This window comes from Staurois parvus, unplaced genomic scaffold (assembly GCF_062004578.1).
Source record: "Staurois parvus isolate SC_StPar_1 unplaced genomic scaffold, SC_StPar_1.0 ptg001122l, whole genome shotgun sequence".
Taxonomy (NCBI): domain Eukaryota; kingdom Metazoa; phylum Chordata; class Amphibia; order Anura; family Ranidae; genus Staurois; species Staurois parvus.
The window spans coordinates 1,535,827-1,552,565 of record NW_028318918.1 but is presented as its reverse complement, the minus strand read 5'-3'; the positions used below and the strand labels follow the sequence as shown (position 1 = coordinate 1,552,565).

General features: G+C 48.0%; 1 protein-coding gene across 5 annotated transcripts in view; it reads left to right on the top strand.

Annotated features, from left to right (window-relative positions):
• The window catches only part of FEZ1 (fasciculation and elongation protein zeta 1), a 101,855-nt gene that overhangs the window by 19,025 nt on the left and 66,091 nt on the right, over positions 1–16,739 (top strand). For 4 of the 5 annotated variants that reach the window (XM_089659002.1, XM_089659001.1, XM_089659000.1 and 1 more), the window contains exon 2: positions 6,722–7,082. In XM_089659002.1, the coding sequence (XP_089515128.1) occupies positions 6,775–7,082 (308 nt within the window). In that variant the 5' untranslated portion in view covers positions 6,722–6,774. Of the gene's footprint in view, positions 1–6,721; positions 7,087–16,739 lie in introns of those variants that run through there. The other variant, XM_089659003.1, reaches the window with a different exon arrangement.

Sequence of the window (16,739 nt, the reverse complement as noted above, 5' to 3'; positions counted from 1 at the left end):
TAGTTATATGATACCATTCGGAAATCCCCACCACCACCTGTATATAAGAAAACGAGAAACCACACAGCTAGAAAAAACATTAGGCTTATTAAAATGAGACGAGAAGAATGATGTCATTTCTTACCTTCCAATAGTTTGCTTTCTATAAAAGTCATTCAAGGTAAGGAGGCAATTAGCAGGCGATGCAGGAAAAGCTCAGATTTGGTAGTGAAAGCTCATTAACTTTCTCTCTATGCGGTGCAGTGATTGACACTGCTGGGGGCGCATTCATAACCCCTATTTAGCAAATCATTTCCTTCAGTAAATGGGCTCTGCAATTATCCCATGTGATGTCAGTGGCGTAGGATATATTTACTTCTTGAAATGTGCCACAGTAATACAACTGACAGGGTATGAGGCCAAGGGGCAGAATTTAGTTAGCAATCGTGTTTCTTATATTCCAACTTATCCCACTATTATTATTATACAGGATTTATTATTATTATTATTATTATTATTATACAGGATTTATATATTATTATTATTATTATTCAGGATTTATATATTATTATTATTATTATTATTATTATTATACAGGATTTATATATTATTATTATTATACAGGATTTATATATTATTATTATTATACAGGATTTATATTATTATTATTATACAGGATTTATATATTATTATACAGGATTTATTATTATTATTATTATTATTATACAGGATTTATATATTATTATTATTATACAGGATTTATATATTATTATTATTATTATACAGGATTTATATATTATTATTATTATTATTATTATACAGGATTTATATATTATTATTATTATTATACATGATTTATATATTATTATTATACAGGATTTATGGCGCCAACAGTTTGCTCAGCACTGTACAATATAAAGGGAGACAATACAGCAACAATACAGTTCAATACAAGAGGGATAGGAGGGCCCTGATCCTGGGAGCTTACAATCTAAGTGGGAGGGTCTTGAGGTACAAAAGGTAATAACTGTGGGAGATGGATTGGTTGGAAGAATAGAAGATTCCATTATTAGCTGAGGGCAGGATAGGCTTCCCTGAAGAGATAGGTTTTCAGAGATCAACCTAAAAGTGAGCAGAGTAGGCGATAGTCTGATAGATTGGGGTAGAGAGTTTCAGAGGATAAGGGAGGCTCTGGAGAAGTCCTCGAGACGAGCATGGGAGGAGGAGACAAGGGAGCTAGAGAGCAGGAGGTCGTGTGAGGAGCGGAGAGTACGGTTTGGGTGATATTTGGAGACAAGATCGGATATGTAATTTGGGGCGTTATAAATGGCTTTATATGTTATTGTTAGTGTTTTTAATTTTATCCGTTGGGCAATGGGAAGCCAGTGGAGGGATTGGCAGAGAGGGGTGGAGGACACTGAGTGGAGGCCAGTGGAGGGATTGGCAGAGAGGGGCGGAGGACACTGAGTGGAGGCCAGTGGAGGGATTGGCAGAGAGAGGTGGAGGACACTGAGTGGAGGCCAGTGGAGGGATTGGCAGAGAGGGATGAGGACACTGAGTGGAGGCCAGTGGAGGGATTGGCAGAGAGGGGTGGAGGACACTGAGTGGAGGCCAGTGGAGGGATTGGCAGAGAGGGGTGGAGGACACTGAGTGGAGGCCAGTGGAGGGATTGGCAGAGAGGGATGGATTCACTGAGTGGAGGCCAGTGGAGGGATTGGCAGACAGGGATGGAGGACACTGAGTGGAGGGATTGGCAGAGAGGGATGGAGGACACTGAGTGGAGGGATTGGCAGAGAGGGATGGAGGACACTGAGTGGAGGGATTGGCAGAGAGGGATGGAGGACACTGAGTGGAGGGATTGGCAGAGAGGGACAGAGGACACTGAGTGGAGGCCAGTGGAGGGATTGGCAGAGAGGGACGGAGGACACTGAGTGGAGGCCAGTGGAGGGATTGGCAGAGAGGGACGGAGGACACTGAGTGGAGGCCAGTGGAGGGATTGGCAGAGAGGGGTGGAGGACACTGAGTGGAGGCCAGTGGAGGGATTGGCAGAGAGGGATGGATTCACTGAGTGGAGGCCAGTGGAGGGATTGGCAGAGAGGGATGGAGGACACTGAGTGGAGGGATTGGCAGAGAGGGGTGGAGGATACTGAGTGGAGGCCAGTGGAGGGATTGGCAGAGAGGGACGGAGGACACTGAGTGGAGGCCAGTGGAGGGATTGGCAGAGAGGGACGGAGGACACTGAGTGGAGGCCAGTGGAGGGATTGGCAGAGAGGGACGGAGGACACTGAGTGGAAGCCAGTGGAGGGATTGGCAGAAAGGGATGGAGGACATTGAGTGGAGGGATTGGCAGAGAGGGATGGAGGACACTGAGTGGAGGGATTGGCAGAGAGGGATGGAGGACACTGAGTGGAGGGATTGGCAGAGAGGGACAGAGGACACTGAGTGGAGGCCAGTGGAGGGATTGGCAGAGAGGGACGGAGGACACTGAGTGGAGGCCAGTGGAGGGATTGGCAGAGAGGGACGGAGGACACTGAGTGGAGGCCAGTGGAGGGATTGGCAGAGAGGGGTGGAGGACACTGAGTGGAGGCCAGTGGAGGGATTGGCAGAGAGGGATGGATTCACTGAGTGGAGGCCAGTGGAGGGATTGGCAGAGAGGGATGGAGGACACTGAGTGGAGGGATTGGCAGAGAGGGGTGGAGGATACTGAGTGGAGGCCAGTGGAGGGATTGGCAGAGAGGGACGGAGGACACTGAGTGGAGGCCAGTGGAGGGATTGGCAGAGAGGGACGGAGGACACTGAGTGGAGGCCAGTGGAGGGATTGGCAGAGAGGGACGGAGGACACTGAGTGGAAGCCAGTGGAGGGATTGGCAGAAAGGGATGGAGGACATTGAGTGGAGGGATTGGCAGAGAGGGATGGAGGATACTGAGTGGAGGGATTGGCAGAGAGGGGTGGAGGACACTGAGTGGAGGCCAGTGGAGGGATTGGCAGAGAGGGATGGAAGACACTGAGTGGAGGCCAGTGGAGGGATTGGCAGAGAGGGATGGAGGACACTGAGTGGAGGCCAGTGGAGGGATTGCCAGGCATACCTTGGTTTACAAATGCCTTGGTTAACGTAATTTTCGGTTTACGATTTTTTTCCGCAATACGAAGTTTCCCCAGGATGCATTGTGCCTGGGAGGGTTATAGCCCCGGCCTCGTGCCTTTAAAGTGCACTTTATAAACATTTTTGAACAGAAGACTTTTTTTTACTTTTTTCTGACCTTCGGAACGGATTAATTGGTTTTCAATGCATTCCTATGGGAAACTGCATTTCAGTTTACAAATTTTTCGCAATACGAAACGTCCCGGAGAACGCATTAAATTTGTAAACCAAATTTTTTTGGTCAAAAAAATTCCAAAAATGCCAGTTTGTCCGCAGTCTCTGGTCATCTCCTGTACTGTGTCCGCAGTCTCTGGTCATCTCCTGTACTGTGTCCGCAGTCTCTGGTCATCTCCTGTACTGTGTCCGCAGTCTCTGGTCATCTCCTGTACTGTCCGCAGTCTGGTCATCTCCTGTACTATGTCTGCAGTCTCTGGTCATCTCCTGTACTGTCCGCAGTCTGGTCATCTCCTGTACTATGTCCGCAGTCTCTGGTCATCTCCTGTACTGTGTCCGCAGTCTCTGGTCATCCCTGTACTATGTCCGCAGTCTCTGGTCATCCCTGTACTGTCCGCAGTCTCTGGTCATCTCCTGTACTATGCCTGCATTTAACCACGTTTTTCAGCGTTAGAGCATTTTTACAGCTTAGTCCTCATGCACACGGGATGTTTTTACAGCGGCTGTTTTTGGTTTTTGACATTTTTTTCTACAGCCAGTAAACCCCCCAGCATGTTATCGAATGTGTCCATACACACATAGACTGGAAGCATAGTTTTTTGGCTGGAAAAAACCCAGAACTAGTGTGTTTCTAGAGGAGTTTTTTTAGCTGTAAAAACACTCTAACCAGGGGCGGACTGACAACTCATGGGGCCCCCGGGCAATAGGGGATCATGGGGCCCCTGTGTCCTTGCCCAAACTCAAAAAAGCCTATGAAAAAGGTACCAGGGGCATCTCATGGGGCCCCCTACTGACCCCGGGCCCTCGGGCAGTGCCCGAGTTTCAAAAGAGTCAGTCCGCCCCTGACTCTAACGCTGAAAAACACGGTAAAACACTGCAAACCAGCATTTTGGGATTTTTTCTGACCCCCCAAAAATTTTTTTAAAACAAAAATGCTAAGAAATGCAACGCGGAAAAATGCTTGAAAACGCTGCTAATGCTAATGCAAAAAACGCTAAAAAATGCTGAAAAACTCATGTTTTTAACATGACTTTACACAGCTAACGTTACCAGCGTTATCAAAACGTCCCGTGTGTGTGAGGGCTAAAAAACTCCTCCAGAAACCCACTAATCCTGGGTTTTTTCCAGCCAAAAAACATGGATTCAAGTCTATGTGTGTATGGACACATAGGATAACATGCTGGGGGGTTTACTGGCTGTAGAAAAATCGTCAAAAGCGTAAAAACAGCCGGTGTAAAAAGTGTGCATGAGGACTGGAATCAGCAGCCTGAATATTTATGTGGTTCCAGACAATCCCTGGGGGAGAGTGACCAGAAGGTGGCTGGGAGGGAGTATAAATATTTTGAGGCCTGGAGCAGAGGGTTTCTTGTCCTACAGGAGGAGATCCGCGCTTTCTGGGCAGTCCAGCTGTACTTTGTCATTTGCTCATTGTGGTCCCAGCTATGCTAGCCGGGGGGGCCTGATTTTTACTGAATTCTGCTGGAGCTGACTGAGGGACTTCATTTTGGGGATCTGGTCTGAAGAATTCACAGGAGAGGTGTCTGTCAGATATTGGAAGGAGGCATCCAACTATGCAAGGACATTAGGTAGTACAGACAAGTGTGTGAGATCCCAGTGACTGTGTGCTGCTGTTCCTCTTGCATTAGTCAGTTTTTGCAGAACCACTTCCAGTCCGGACACTTTCACCCCCTTCCAGTCCGGACACTTTCCCCCCTTCCAGTCCGGACATTTTCACCCCCCTTCCAGTCCAGACACTTTCACCCCCTTCCAGTCCGGACACTTTCCCCCCCTTCCAGTCTGGACACTTTGACCCCATTCCAGTCCGGACACTTTGACCCCCTTCCAGTCCGGACACTTTCCCCCCCTTCCAGTCCAGACACTTTCCCCCCCTTCCAGTCCAGACACTTTGACCCCCTTACAGTCCGGACACTTTCACCCCCTTTCAGTCCGGACACTTTCACCCCTTCCAGTCCGGACACTTTCCCCCCCTTCCAGTCTGGACACTTTCACCCCCTTCCAGTCCGGACACTTTCCCCCCCTTCCAGTCCGGACACTTTCACCCCCTTCCAGTCCGGACACTTTCCCCCCCTTCCAGTCCGGACACTTTCCCCCCCTTCCAGTCCAGACACTTTCACCCCCTTCCAGTCCGGACACTTTCACCCCCTTCCTGTCCAGGCCAATTTTCAGCTTGCAGCGCTATCACACTTTGAATGACAATTGCACGGTCATGCAACACTGTACCCAAATGACATTTTTAGCATTTTTTTGAGACAGATAAAACTTTCTTTTGGTGGTATTTATTCACCACTGGGATTTTAATTTTTTTGCTATATAAACGAACAAGACCAAAAAATTAAAAAAAAAAGCATTGTTCCTTTAAAAATTTGCAAATAAATAATCTTTCTTCACAAATCTTGGCCAAAATGTATTCAGATATCTTTTTGGTAAAAAAACAAAACAAAAAAAACAAATCAGTTTATAAAAAAAAAATTATAATTTTTAAAACATTTTTATTTTATTTTTTTTTAGATTATTTATGTATTAATATTTTTTTTTTACATACTGTCACCCTAGGAGTACAGTGTCACCATAGTGCCATATCTTTAACCAGTGCTCTGCTGGACACTGATAGAAGTCACAAGACTGCTATATACTGCTGATGAGAAAAGGTATTTAGCAGTTTATATTTACTAAACTAATTCCATTTCCATGTTGTGTGTACTGTGGGAGACCATGGAAATGGAATTAGTTTAGTAAACTGCTAAATACCTTTTCTCATCAGCAATATATAGCAGTCTCGTGACTTCTATCAGTGTCCAGCGGAGCACTGCTTATAGCTTGTAGGAGCAGTTTTCTTTCTGCTCTAGGAGGATGCAGAACCCCTGGACAGTGCTGATTGACCCTGTGCTGATCACATGCACTCTCCCAAGAAAAGAAAAACCTCTCTAGCAATACACATCAAACTGAGCATGTGCAGAGTGCCTCCTAGGGCTCTGTGCTATCAGCAGATGGATTGGGGACAGTAGAACAATGGGACGGATCAGAGAAGACAGGATTAAACAGCCTTTTGACACAATGCAGAAGATTAACCCTTTAGGTTCCACAATGAGCATAACAAGCATGCTTTACTGCATATACAGACTGATTTTATTGTTGTGGGTTTAGTAGCTGAAGTTAGAAGCTGGTTGGCTCCCATGCACAGCTGCAGCAGATTCTAAGTGCTCCAGTTTTAGTAACTCTCCCCCGCTGATGTCAATAATCATTGTATAGTTGCTGTCATGTTTATTAATTTCTCTCATGCTTTCATATGGCATGTGAAGAGATGGTGTTAGAGGTTATAAATGAGGTCTTATGTCACTAATAATTCCTTGCTTAGTCGTAGTATTAGCAGTTGACTAACGGTTGTCTCTATTGTGTCCACACAGACAAACTGAAAGGGCCAGCTTCCTCCCAGCCTCCACCCCTGAGGTACTCAGAGATGGAGGCCCCCTTGGTGTGCCTGGATGAGGAGTTTGAGGATGTGAGGTCCTACTCCGAGGACAGAGAAGAGAAGTCAAGGAGTATCTACATGTCACCCTCTCGACATATGGAGGATGCCTCCCTCTCTGAGCTAGAGAACTTCAGCTCTGAAATAATCAGCTTCAAGTCCATGGAAGACCTCGTCAATGAGTTTGATGAGAAGCTAAATGTTTGCTTTCGAAATTACAATGCCAAAACAGAAAACTTGGCCCCGGTAAAGAATCATCTGCAGATCCAGGAAGAGGAGGAACGGCTGCGGGACGAGGAGTAAGTAACGTTAGATTTCGCTGTTGAGATACTTGTTGGCCAACTGACCGCTCAGTGGACCTCTTTACCTAGCAGAGCAAAAGCTGGATTAGATTGTATTGCCTTCAGATTTAAAAGCCGTCTCTCAGGCAAATAGAAAAATCCCTTTTCTGTATTCATTCACATTTTAAAAATTGGTCTTTATCACCAACTAGATTGAGTAACTGAATCTTTTTTTTAGACAACCATTTATAATCCACTGCACCCTACAACAGAGCGGGGACGGGGCTGCACTAGGAGCCAATCAAGCTCTGCTGCATGCACATATTGCATGCAAGCCTTGAATCATAGAACCACTAACCTGGCTAGTACTTATCCATTTGCTAATGTATATTGATTTTTTGGGGGGAAAGAGTTCAAATATTTTGCATCATTGACTACTTTTGTATAATCATTTTTAGACTAGTTTTAGCTGGTGTTTTGCTGTTTCTTAAGAGCCACTTCCACTTCCACATCAGAACATCCTGATGTTGCTTCACTGATGTAGAGGAACAGAGGTGAGTATCCTGGATTCACTGTCCCAGGCAGTGGTGTATTTAGGTTTTGTGCTGCCCTAGGCAACACAAAAATTGGACCCCCCCACCTAAGAGAGCCTTCCACTAACAACCCTGTGACAGGGGTCACTTTGGGTGGGGGGCCCATGGAACACAGCTCACTTTGGAGAGGTGGGGAGACCCCTGTCTCAGCTCCCGATATCCCTCTTATGTGTAAGTCACCCTGTGCCTGTGTCATGGTCCTACCTTTTCCCAGAGGTTATGCTGCTCCATGTGCTGGCATCCATCTTGGATTTCTGCAGAGCATGGTGGGAGTCTTTTATGCCTTCAGGCCTCTGCGGTCCATCCCCCAGAGGGGTGTGGTTGATCACATATAAGCCTGTTGTCCGCATGTGCCCTTTGCATACGTGTCTTGTATGGTCGTGTTGCAACAAGCTCTGTTTATACTCTCGTGGCTCTCCTGGAAACTGACTCGGCTTTTGACTAGACTATTCTCTGCGTTATCCCTTTATCTGACCTCCCGTTACTGAACCTGGCTTGGGACCTGTTATTCTTGTCTACCGTTCTGCACTGTCTGTCTCTTTGTTATCGACCCAGCCTGCCCGACTACGCTATTGTCTTCTGGTTCCTACCAGCTATTCGCCATTGGCGGCATCCATTACCGCAGCTGGGGTGTCTCGGGGGCCGCGACCTGGTTCCTGGCTGCATCAAGTCCATCCCCACCATCGGGGGCCCTGGTGAAGGGCAGCCTGGGACTTAGACTCCGTGCCCTGAGGGGCTCTGGTCTGTGGGTGGTGGTTGTCGTCAGTCTATGCGTGACCCTGCCATTAGGCCTGCCTGTCCGTTCCACAGCTCCGGTCCTGACACTCTGTTAGGGGTACAGGGTGATTTGACCTAATATTGGGGTGGGGGGGGTTGTGGATTGTTTAATTCCATGTGGTTGCATCCCATTGTTCTATTGTGTGTCTTACTTGGGAGCAAACTATTATGGGATGTATGTATTTGTGTATTGGGTTGGTGGGGGGGGGGGTGTCTTCAGCCACCCTCTCTTCTGATGGGACTGTCTGCTGGTGTGTCTTGTTGCTAAGTGTAGATTGCCCCGCCCTGTGTCATTATGTAGGGAGGGGGGATTTGTCTCCTGAGTGTATAAAAAGCCAGTTTGAGTTTCAAATAAAGAGTTCCATGTTTATACAGACTGGTGTCATCTAGTCTTGTATGGTCAGAGGTGGTGTCTGTGGTCGGTGTTTGGACAGGGAGGCGGTAGTCTAATGGAAGTACCCAAGTGCAGTCGGGGTTTGGTTCCGTTACAACCCCCCCCCGGCAACTCTGGCCATCCCCAGGAACAACAGCTGGACTCTGCATACACCATCAAGCAGCCCACAGGATCTCAACTGGTCCCCATGCCGCCTATGTCCCTTCTTCTGGAGGGCAGTTCTGCCCCCCTAAAATATGCCACCCTAGGCAAATTCCTTGTTTGCCTTGTGGTAAATACGCCGCCGGGCCCACAGGGGATTACTAATTTTGCTGCCTTTTCTACTTTACCAGTTTTATGTGTATCATTACTGTAGGTAGTAAATATGATGTGGCGAACAAAGCTATTAATTTAGAGTAGGGGTCTCCAAACTTTCTACACAATGGGCCAGTTTACTGTCTTTAGAATTTTGGGGGCTGGACTGTGGCCAGTAGGAGTAGAAAAGGTCCTTACACCATTGGGAAAAAAACACCGACGTTATCTTTGGTATCATTGGGAGAAATTGTGCTCCATCTTTGGTGTTAGTGGGAGGAATTGTGCCCCATTGTTATTGTCACTGGGCCTCATTGTTGGTGTCATTGGGAGAAACTGTTATCCATAGTTGATGCCATTAGGAGGAATTGTGCCCCTTCATTGGTTTCATTGGGCCCCATTGTTGATGTCATTGGGAGAAATTGTGTCCCATCGTTGGAGTCATTGGGAGGAATTTTGCCCCTCCATTGGTATCATTAGACCCCATTGTTGTTGTCATTGGGAGAAACTGTGACCCATAGTTGGTGTCATTAGGAGGAATTGTGCCCCTTCATTGGTGCCCATTGTTGGTGTCATTGGGAGAAATTGTGTCCCATCGTTGGTGTCATTGGGAGGAATTTTGCCCCTCCATTGGTATCATTGGTCCCCATTGTTGGTGTCCTTGGGAGAAACTGTGACCCATAGTTGGTGTCATTATTAGGAATTGTGCCCCTTCATTGGTTCCCATTGTTGGTATCATTGGGAGAAATTGTGTCCCATCGTTGGAGTCATTGGGAGGAATTTTGCCACTCCATTGGTATCATGGGGCCCCATTGTTGGTGTCATTGGGAGAAACTGTGACCCATAGTTGATGTCATTAGGAGGAATTGTGCCCCTTCATTGGTTCCCATTGTTGGTGTCATTGGGAGAAATTGTGTCCCATCGTTGGAGTCATTGGGAGGAATTGTGCCCCTTCATTGGTGTCAGTGGGGGGGAATTATACCCCATTGTTTGTATCAGTGGAGGTAATAGTGTCCCAAGGGCTGGATAAATGCAAGCAAAGTTCTGTATCTGGCCCCCGGGCCACAGTTTGGAGACCACTGGTTTAGAGCATTGGCTATAATGTTCAGATATGAATCTATGATTATATGTGCAACTTGCATGCTGGGACTTCTAGTTCTCCTACAACTGGTGAAATGCAAGTGGTTAAAGTATGTTCCAAATTGTGTCTTTGCCTGTGCCCGGAGCCTTTGTCTTGGCAGATTAAGCTGGTTTGTATGTAATCTGCTGGCAGTGCGCTGTGTCCGTGGCACCAACATCTGCCATGCCTAATTATTGGATATCATGGATGGGAAAACTACTACAACAACAAGAGCATCTGCTTACGTATTTGCTACTGTCAGGGCTGTATTGACCATTGGGCACCTGTTAGCCTGTTCCTTGGATAGAACTCGTATAATATTTACAGTTTGCCTTTCACTCTCCATTGTTCCAGTAGCCTGTAGCCATGTGTTTCTGCAGGCTTCTCACTGGTGTTCAGCAGTATGATAGTAGGCTGCTTTTTTTAAATGTAAACTCTAATAAATAGGCAGCATGGGTGCAAACAAAAGTGGGAAATCTTATAAGAAGGGCATCATCCACCATGCTGCTTCTAATGGGCTTTATGAACACTACATGCAATCCTGGTTACTGAATGCCTCATCTTGTCAGCTCTCATGTTATCTAGACCAGTGGCTCTCAACCACCTGGCCATGGTCCACTGCTGTGCCGCAGCCTCCCTTTTCTTGGGCCTTCAACCAACTGCAGATCCTTAAACCTCTCACGGTGCCTTCCATAATGCCCCTCAATCTACTATAGTGGCCTACAGTGTCCCCAGCCCCCTGAGAGCCCTCAGCCTCCACAGTGCCCTCCAACATTTCACAGCCCTGCCCAGCCTCCCACACTGCCCTTCAACCTTCCATCTCACTGCTCAGCCTCCCACAGTGCCCCTCAACTTTCCATCTCAGTGCTCAGTCTCCCACAGTGCCCCTCAACCTTCTATCTCACTGCCCAGCCTCCCACAGTGCCCCTCAACCTTCCATCTCACTGCTCAGCCTGCCACAGTGCCCCTCAACTTTTCATCTCACTGCTCAGCCTCCCACAGTGCCCCTTAACCTTCCATCTCACTGCTTAGCCTCGCACAGTGCCCCTCAACCTTCCATCTCACTGCTCAGCCTCCCACAGTGCCCCTCAACCTTCCATCTCGCTGCTCAGCCTCCCACAGTGCCCCTCAACCTTCCATCTCGCTGCTCAGCCTGCCACGGTGCCCCTCAACCTTCCATCTCGCTGCTCAGCCTCCCACAGTGCCCCTCAAGCTTCCATCTTGCTGCTCAGACTCCCACAGTGCCCCTCAACCTTCCATCTCACTGCTCAGCCTCCCACGGTGCCCCTCAACCTTCCATCTAGCTGCTCAGCCTCCCACGGTACCCCTCAACCTTCGATCTTGCTGCTCAGCCTCCCACGGTGCCCCTCAACCTTCCATCTCGCTGCTCAGCCTCCCACGGTACCCCTCAACCTTCGATCTCGCTGCTCAGCCTCCCACGGTGCCCCTCAACCTTCCATCTCGCTGCTCAGCCTCCCACAGTGCCCCTCAACCTTCCATCTCACTGCCCAGCCTCCCACAGTGCCCCTCAACCTTCCATCTCACTGCTCAGCCTCGCACAGTGCCTCTTAACCTTCCAGCTCATTGCCCAGCCTCCACAGTGCCCCCCAACATTCCACAGTGCTGCCCAGCCTCCCACAGTGCCCTTCAACCTTCCATCTCACTGCTCAGCCTCCCACAGTGCCCCTCAACCTTCCATCTCACTGCTCAGCCTCCCACAGTGCCCCTCAACCTTCCATCTCACTGCTCAGCCTCCCACAGTGCCCCTCAACCTTCCATCTCGCTGCTCAGCCTCCCACGGTGCCCCTCAACCTTCCATTTCGCTGCTTAGCCTCCCACGGTGCCCCTCAACCTTCCATCTCGCTGCTCAGCCTCCCACGGTGCCCCTCAACCTTCCATCTCGCTGCTCAGACTCCCACAGTGCCCCTCAACCTTCCATCTCACTGCTCAGCCTCCCACGGTGCCCCTCAACCTTCCATCTAGCTGCTCAGCCTCCCACGGTACCCCTCAACCTTCGATCTTGCTGCTCAGCCTCCCACGGTGCCCCTCAACCTTCCATCTCGCTGCTCAGCCTCCCACGGTACCCCTCAACCTTCAATCTCGCTGCTCAGCCTCCCACGGTGCCCCTCAACCTTCCATCTCGCTGCTCAGCCTCCCACAGTGCCCCTCAACCTTCCATCTCACTGCCCAGCCTCCCACAGTGCCCCTCAACCTTCCATCTCACTGCTCAGCCTCGCACAGTGCCTCTTAACCTTCCAGCTCATTGCCCAGCCTCCACAGTGCCCCCCAACATTCCACAGTGCTGCCCAGCCTCCCACAGTGCCCTTCAACCTTCCATCTCACTGCTCAGCCTCCCACAGTGCCCCTCAACCTTCCATCTCACTGCTCAGCCTCCCACAGTGCCCCTCAACCTTCCATCTCACTGCTCAGCCTCCCACAGTGCCCCTCAACCTTCCATCTCGCTGCTCAGCCTCCCAAGGTGCCCCTCAACCTTCCATTTCGCTGCTTAGCCTCCCACGGTGCCCCTCAACCTTCCATCTCGCTGCTCAGCCTCCCACGGTGCCCCTCAACCTTCCATCTCACTGCTCAGCCTCCCACGGTGCACCTCAACCTTCCATCTCGCTGCTCAGCCTCCCACAGTGCCCCTCAACCTTCCATCTCACTGCTCAGCCTCCCACAGTGCCCCTTAACCTTCCATCTCATTGCCCAGCCTCCACAGTGCCCCCAAAAATTCCACAGTGCTGCCCAGCCTCCCACAGTGCCCTTCAACTTTCCATCTCACTGCCCAGCCTCCCACAGTGCCCCTCAACCTTCCATCTCACTGCTCAGTCTCCCACAGTGCCCCTCAACCTTCCATCTCACTGCCCAGCCTCCCACAGTGCCCCTTAACCTTCCATCTCATTGCCCAGCCTCCACAGTGCCCCCCAACATTCCACAGCGCTGCCCAGCCTCCCACAGTGCCCTTCAACTTTCCATCTCACTGCTCAGTCTCCCACGGTGCCCCTCAACCTTCCATCTCACTGCTCAGTCTCCCACAGTGCCCCTCAACCTTCCATCTCACTGCTCAGTCTCCCACAGTGCCCCTCAACCTTCCATCTCACTGCCCAGCCTCCCTAGGTGCCCCTCAACCTTCCATCTCACTGCCCAGCCTCCCACAGTGCATCCCAATCTCCCACGCTTCTCCCCTGCTTCCTTCAGAAACCTTGTCCCCTACATGGCCATCCAGTCAGAGTCCCCTAACCCACTCCACAACCCCCAACAATTCCGTACAGTTCAGAACCTTCCGGATTTGCAGTCCATGTTCTGTATTCCCATAGTTTTATTGTGCAACCTTCATTCCTCGCTGTCTCTCCTGAGCTTCTTGAAGTAAATCAGTTCTAGGAGTGAGCAGTGCCAGATTCTGGCCGACCGTAGTAACCCAAGGCCACCGCCGTGGTGGGAGTTCACAGACTGCTACATGCCAGGACAGATGCTCATCAGTGCACAGCATTCCGGCCTGTGGTTCTAGCTGCCGTGCTTTGGGGGATAAGTGTTGGATGTCTGCCCACCAGCCGGCTTCCCTTCTGCCCCATTGATATTTCCATAGAAACCATCGCTCAGCCACTCTTGTCAGGCTGACTTTTACACAGCTGTAAAATCAGAGGGTCAGGGCCCGGCCTCCGATCCTCGTGGGGCTGATGCAGCTGTTAGATTGCATTTTTCTTGGCAGGTTTCCCCAAAGGTAGAGAGTTCGGCGATAGGAATGGGAACCTGATAGGCATTTAAAGTCTTTATTGAGTAGTCTATTATGGTAGGGCTATCTATATTATTAAATATTACCCATTATTATTAGCTGTTTCTTATCATGGGCAGGCTGGTGTCAGATAAATGACTGGATTTCCTCAAACCAAACACCCCCGTAGTCTTTTATGACCTGTGCCCACACCCCCCGTTCCATCATTATGATTCACAAACGCACATGGAATTGTGTCCTTCATGGAATCATTCTTTCAGATTTAGACAAACTCTGGTCTCTTTTTCCTTAACCACTTCCATTCCAGGCACTTTCATCACCTTCCTGCCCAGGCCAAGTTTCAGCTTTCAGCGCTCTCGCACTTTAAATGAGAATTGCGCGATCATGCACTGCTGTGCCCAAATGAAATAGGGTTTTGTTTTTCATTTTTTGCTAAACCAACAAAGGCCAAAAATTTTGAAAAAAAACTGGTTAAAGCTTGTAGGAGGAGTTTTCATTCTCTCCTGATTGTCCTATGAGGCTGCAGGACCCCTGACACTCTGTCTGCACAGCACTGATTGGACAACCAAATGAGAAAAAGCCACCTAATATGACACATATAAATATGTCATATTAATATCTCCGTCTCACTCATAATTAGTGTGGATTTATAAACCCAATATGTACCTAACAAAAAATAGCAGTGTGACAGATGCAGTACTGCTCAAACAAAAGTGGTTACTTCAAAATCCAAGCGGAGTAATATTATCATTCAAAAAACTTTATTCGATCACATGGATCATATAGAGGTTAGACATAGATATGTTAAACAGGTAATAATAAAATCACTTAAAAACATTCGGAGTCTCCAAATAAAGTGGTTGTTCAGCAATTCAGGATCCACATAAGGCAATAGAGTTCCTAACTATTAGATCAAAGAATTTTCCATATTTTCCATAGAAAATCAGCATAGGGAGATCATTCTTCAAGGACACATTATGGTAATAATCACAGTAAGTAGAATGACTTCCTGAAATGGAAAAACCAAAAAAGAGAGATCATAGTAGGTGGAACTAAAATAGGGTAAATATACTGGGCAAATAGATCAGCCCAGCAAACACATAGCTAGTGTATATTTAAATCATTACCTTCTCAAGAGCTTGACCATCATTGAAGGATGGATATATGGCCTTCCTGGGTAACCACCCCAGATGAAAGTGTATCCACATTAATAGATGATTCTAAAGAGCTGTATAAATGTGAGACATCAATGACAAAAAGCATATATCTGAATAAAAATAAATAAAGGTAAAATAAACTAAATATTACCATATAGAAGATCAAGAGGACTTAATCCACTTGAAGTACGATCGGGTCTTGATGAAAAAAGTGAATGCAGGGGTGGGAAGCCAGGTGGTGAATATATACAGTCCAGACTGATATGGCTCAGTCTAAATATACTGTGAAATATATACCCAAAACTGGGTTTCCAAAAATTGCTCAAATGATGAGGAAGTAATGTAATCCTAATGGATATGTGAGACTATTTTCACATGCCACAGCACATATATAACATATTAAATACGTATTACTCCAATGGGAGTTCAAAAAATTCCCCCAATTCTGAGGTAAAAATAAGCACAGGTTTTTCAGAGGTGTAAAGGTATACCTCATATATAGGTTAGGGTTCAAGCCTCAGTATACTATACGGCTAATAACTTGCCACCGGTGGAAGTATGCCGTGCCTCGAGATCACCATGTGCGGGCTGCTTATGATGGTGTATTCATCGTGATTTCAATGTCTCCTGCCTTTCAAATGTGGAGCTGAAGCAAACCGCTTCTTCCTTCCTCGTGGGCAAGTGATTTTATTATTACCTGTTTACCATATCTATGTCTAACCTCTATATGATCCATGTGATCGAATAAAGTTTTTTGAATGATAATATTACTCCGCTTGGATTTTGAAGTAACCACTTTTGTTTGAGCAGTGCTGCATCTGTCACACTGCTATTTTTTGTACAGCACTGATTGGTCCTGTGTTGATCACATGCACCCTCCTAAGAAAGAAGAAAAAAGCTCTCTAGCAACACACACTGAATTGAGAATGTGCAGCTTGCCCCCAAGGCTCTGTTCTATCAGCAGCTGGATTGGGGACAGTAGACAGTAGTTTTCATTCTCTCCTGATTGTCCTATGAGGCTGCAGGACCCCTGGCACTGTGTCTGCACAGCACTGATTGGTCCTGTGTTGATCACATGCACCCTCCCAAGAAAAAAAAAAAGCTCTCTAGCAACACACACTGAATTGAGCATGTGCAGCTTGCCCCAAAGGCTCTGTTCTATCAGCAGCTGGATTGGGGACAGTAGACAGTAGTTTTCATTCTCTCCTGATTGTCCTATGAGGCTGCAGGACCCCTGACACTGTGTCTGCACAGCACTGATTGGCCCTGTGCTGACCACATGCACCCTCCCAAGAAAAAAAAAAAAAGCTTTCTAGCAACACACACTGAATTGAGCATGTGCAGCTTGCCCCCAAGGCTCTGTTCTATCAGCAGCTGGATTGGGGACAGTAGACAGTAGTTTTCATTCTCTCCTGATTGTCCTATGAGGCTGCAGGACCCCTGACACTGTGTCTGCACAGCACTGATTGGCCCTGTGTTGACCACATGCACCCTCCCAAGAAAAAAAAAAAAAAGCTTTCTAGCAACACACACTGAATTGAGAATGTGCAGCTTGCCCCCAAGGCTCTGTTCTATCAGCAGCTGGATTGGGGACAGTAGACAGTAGTTTT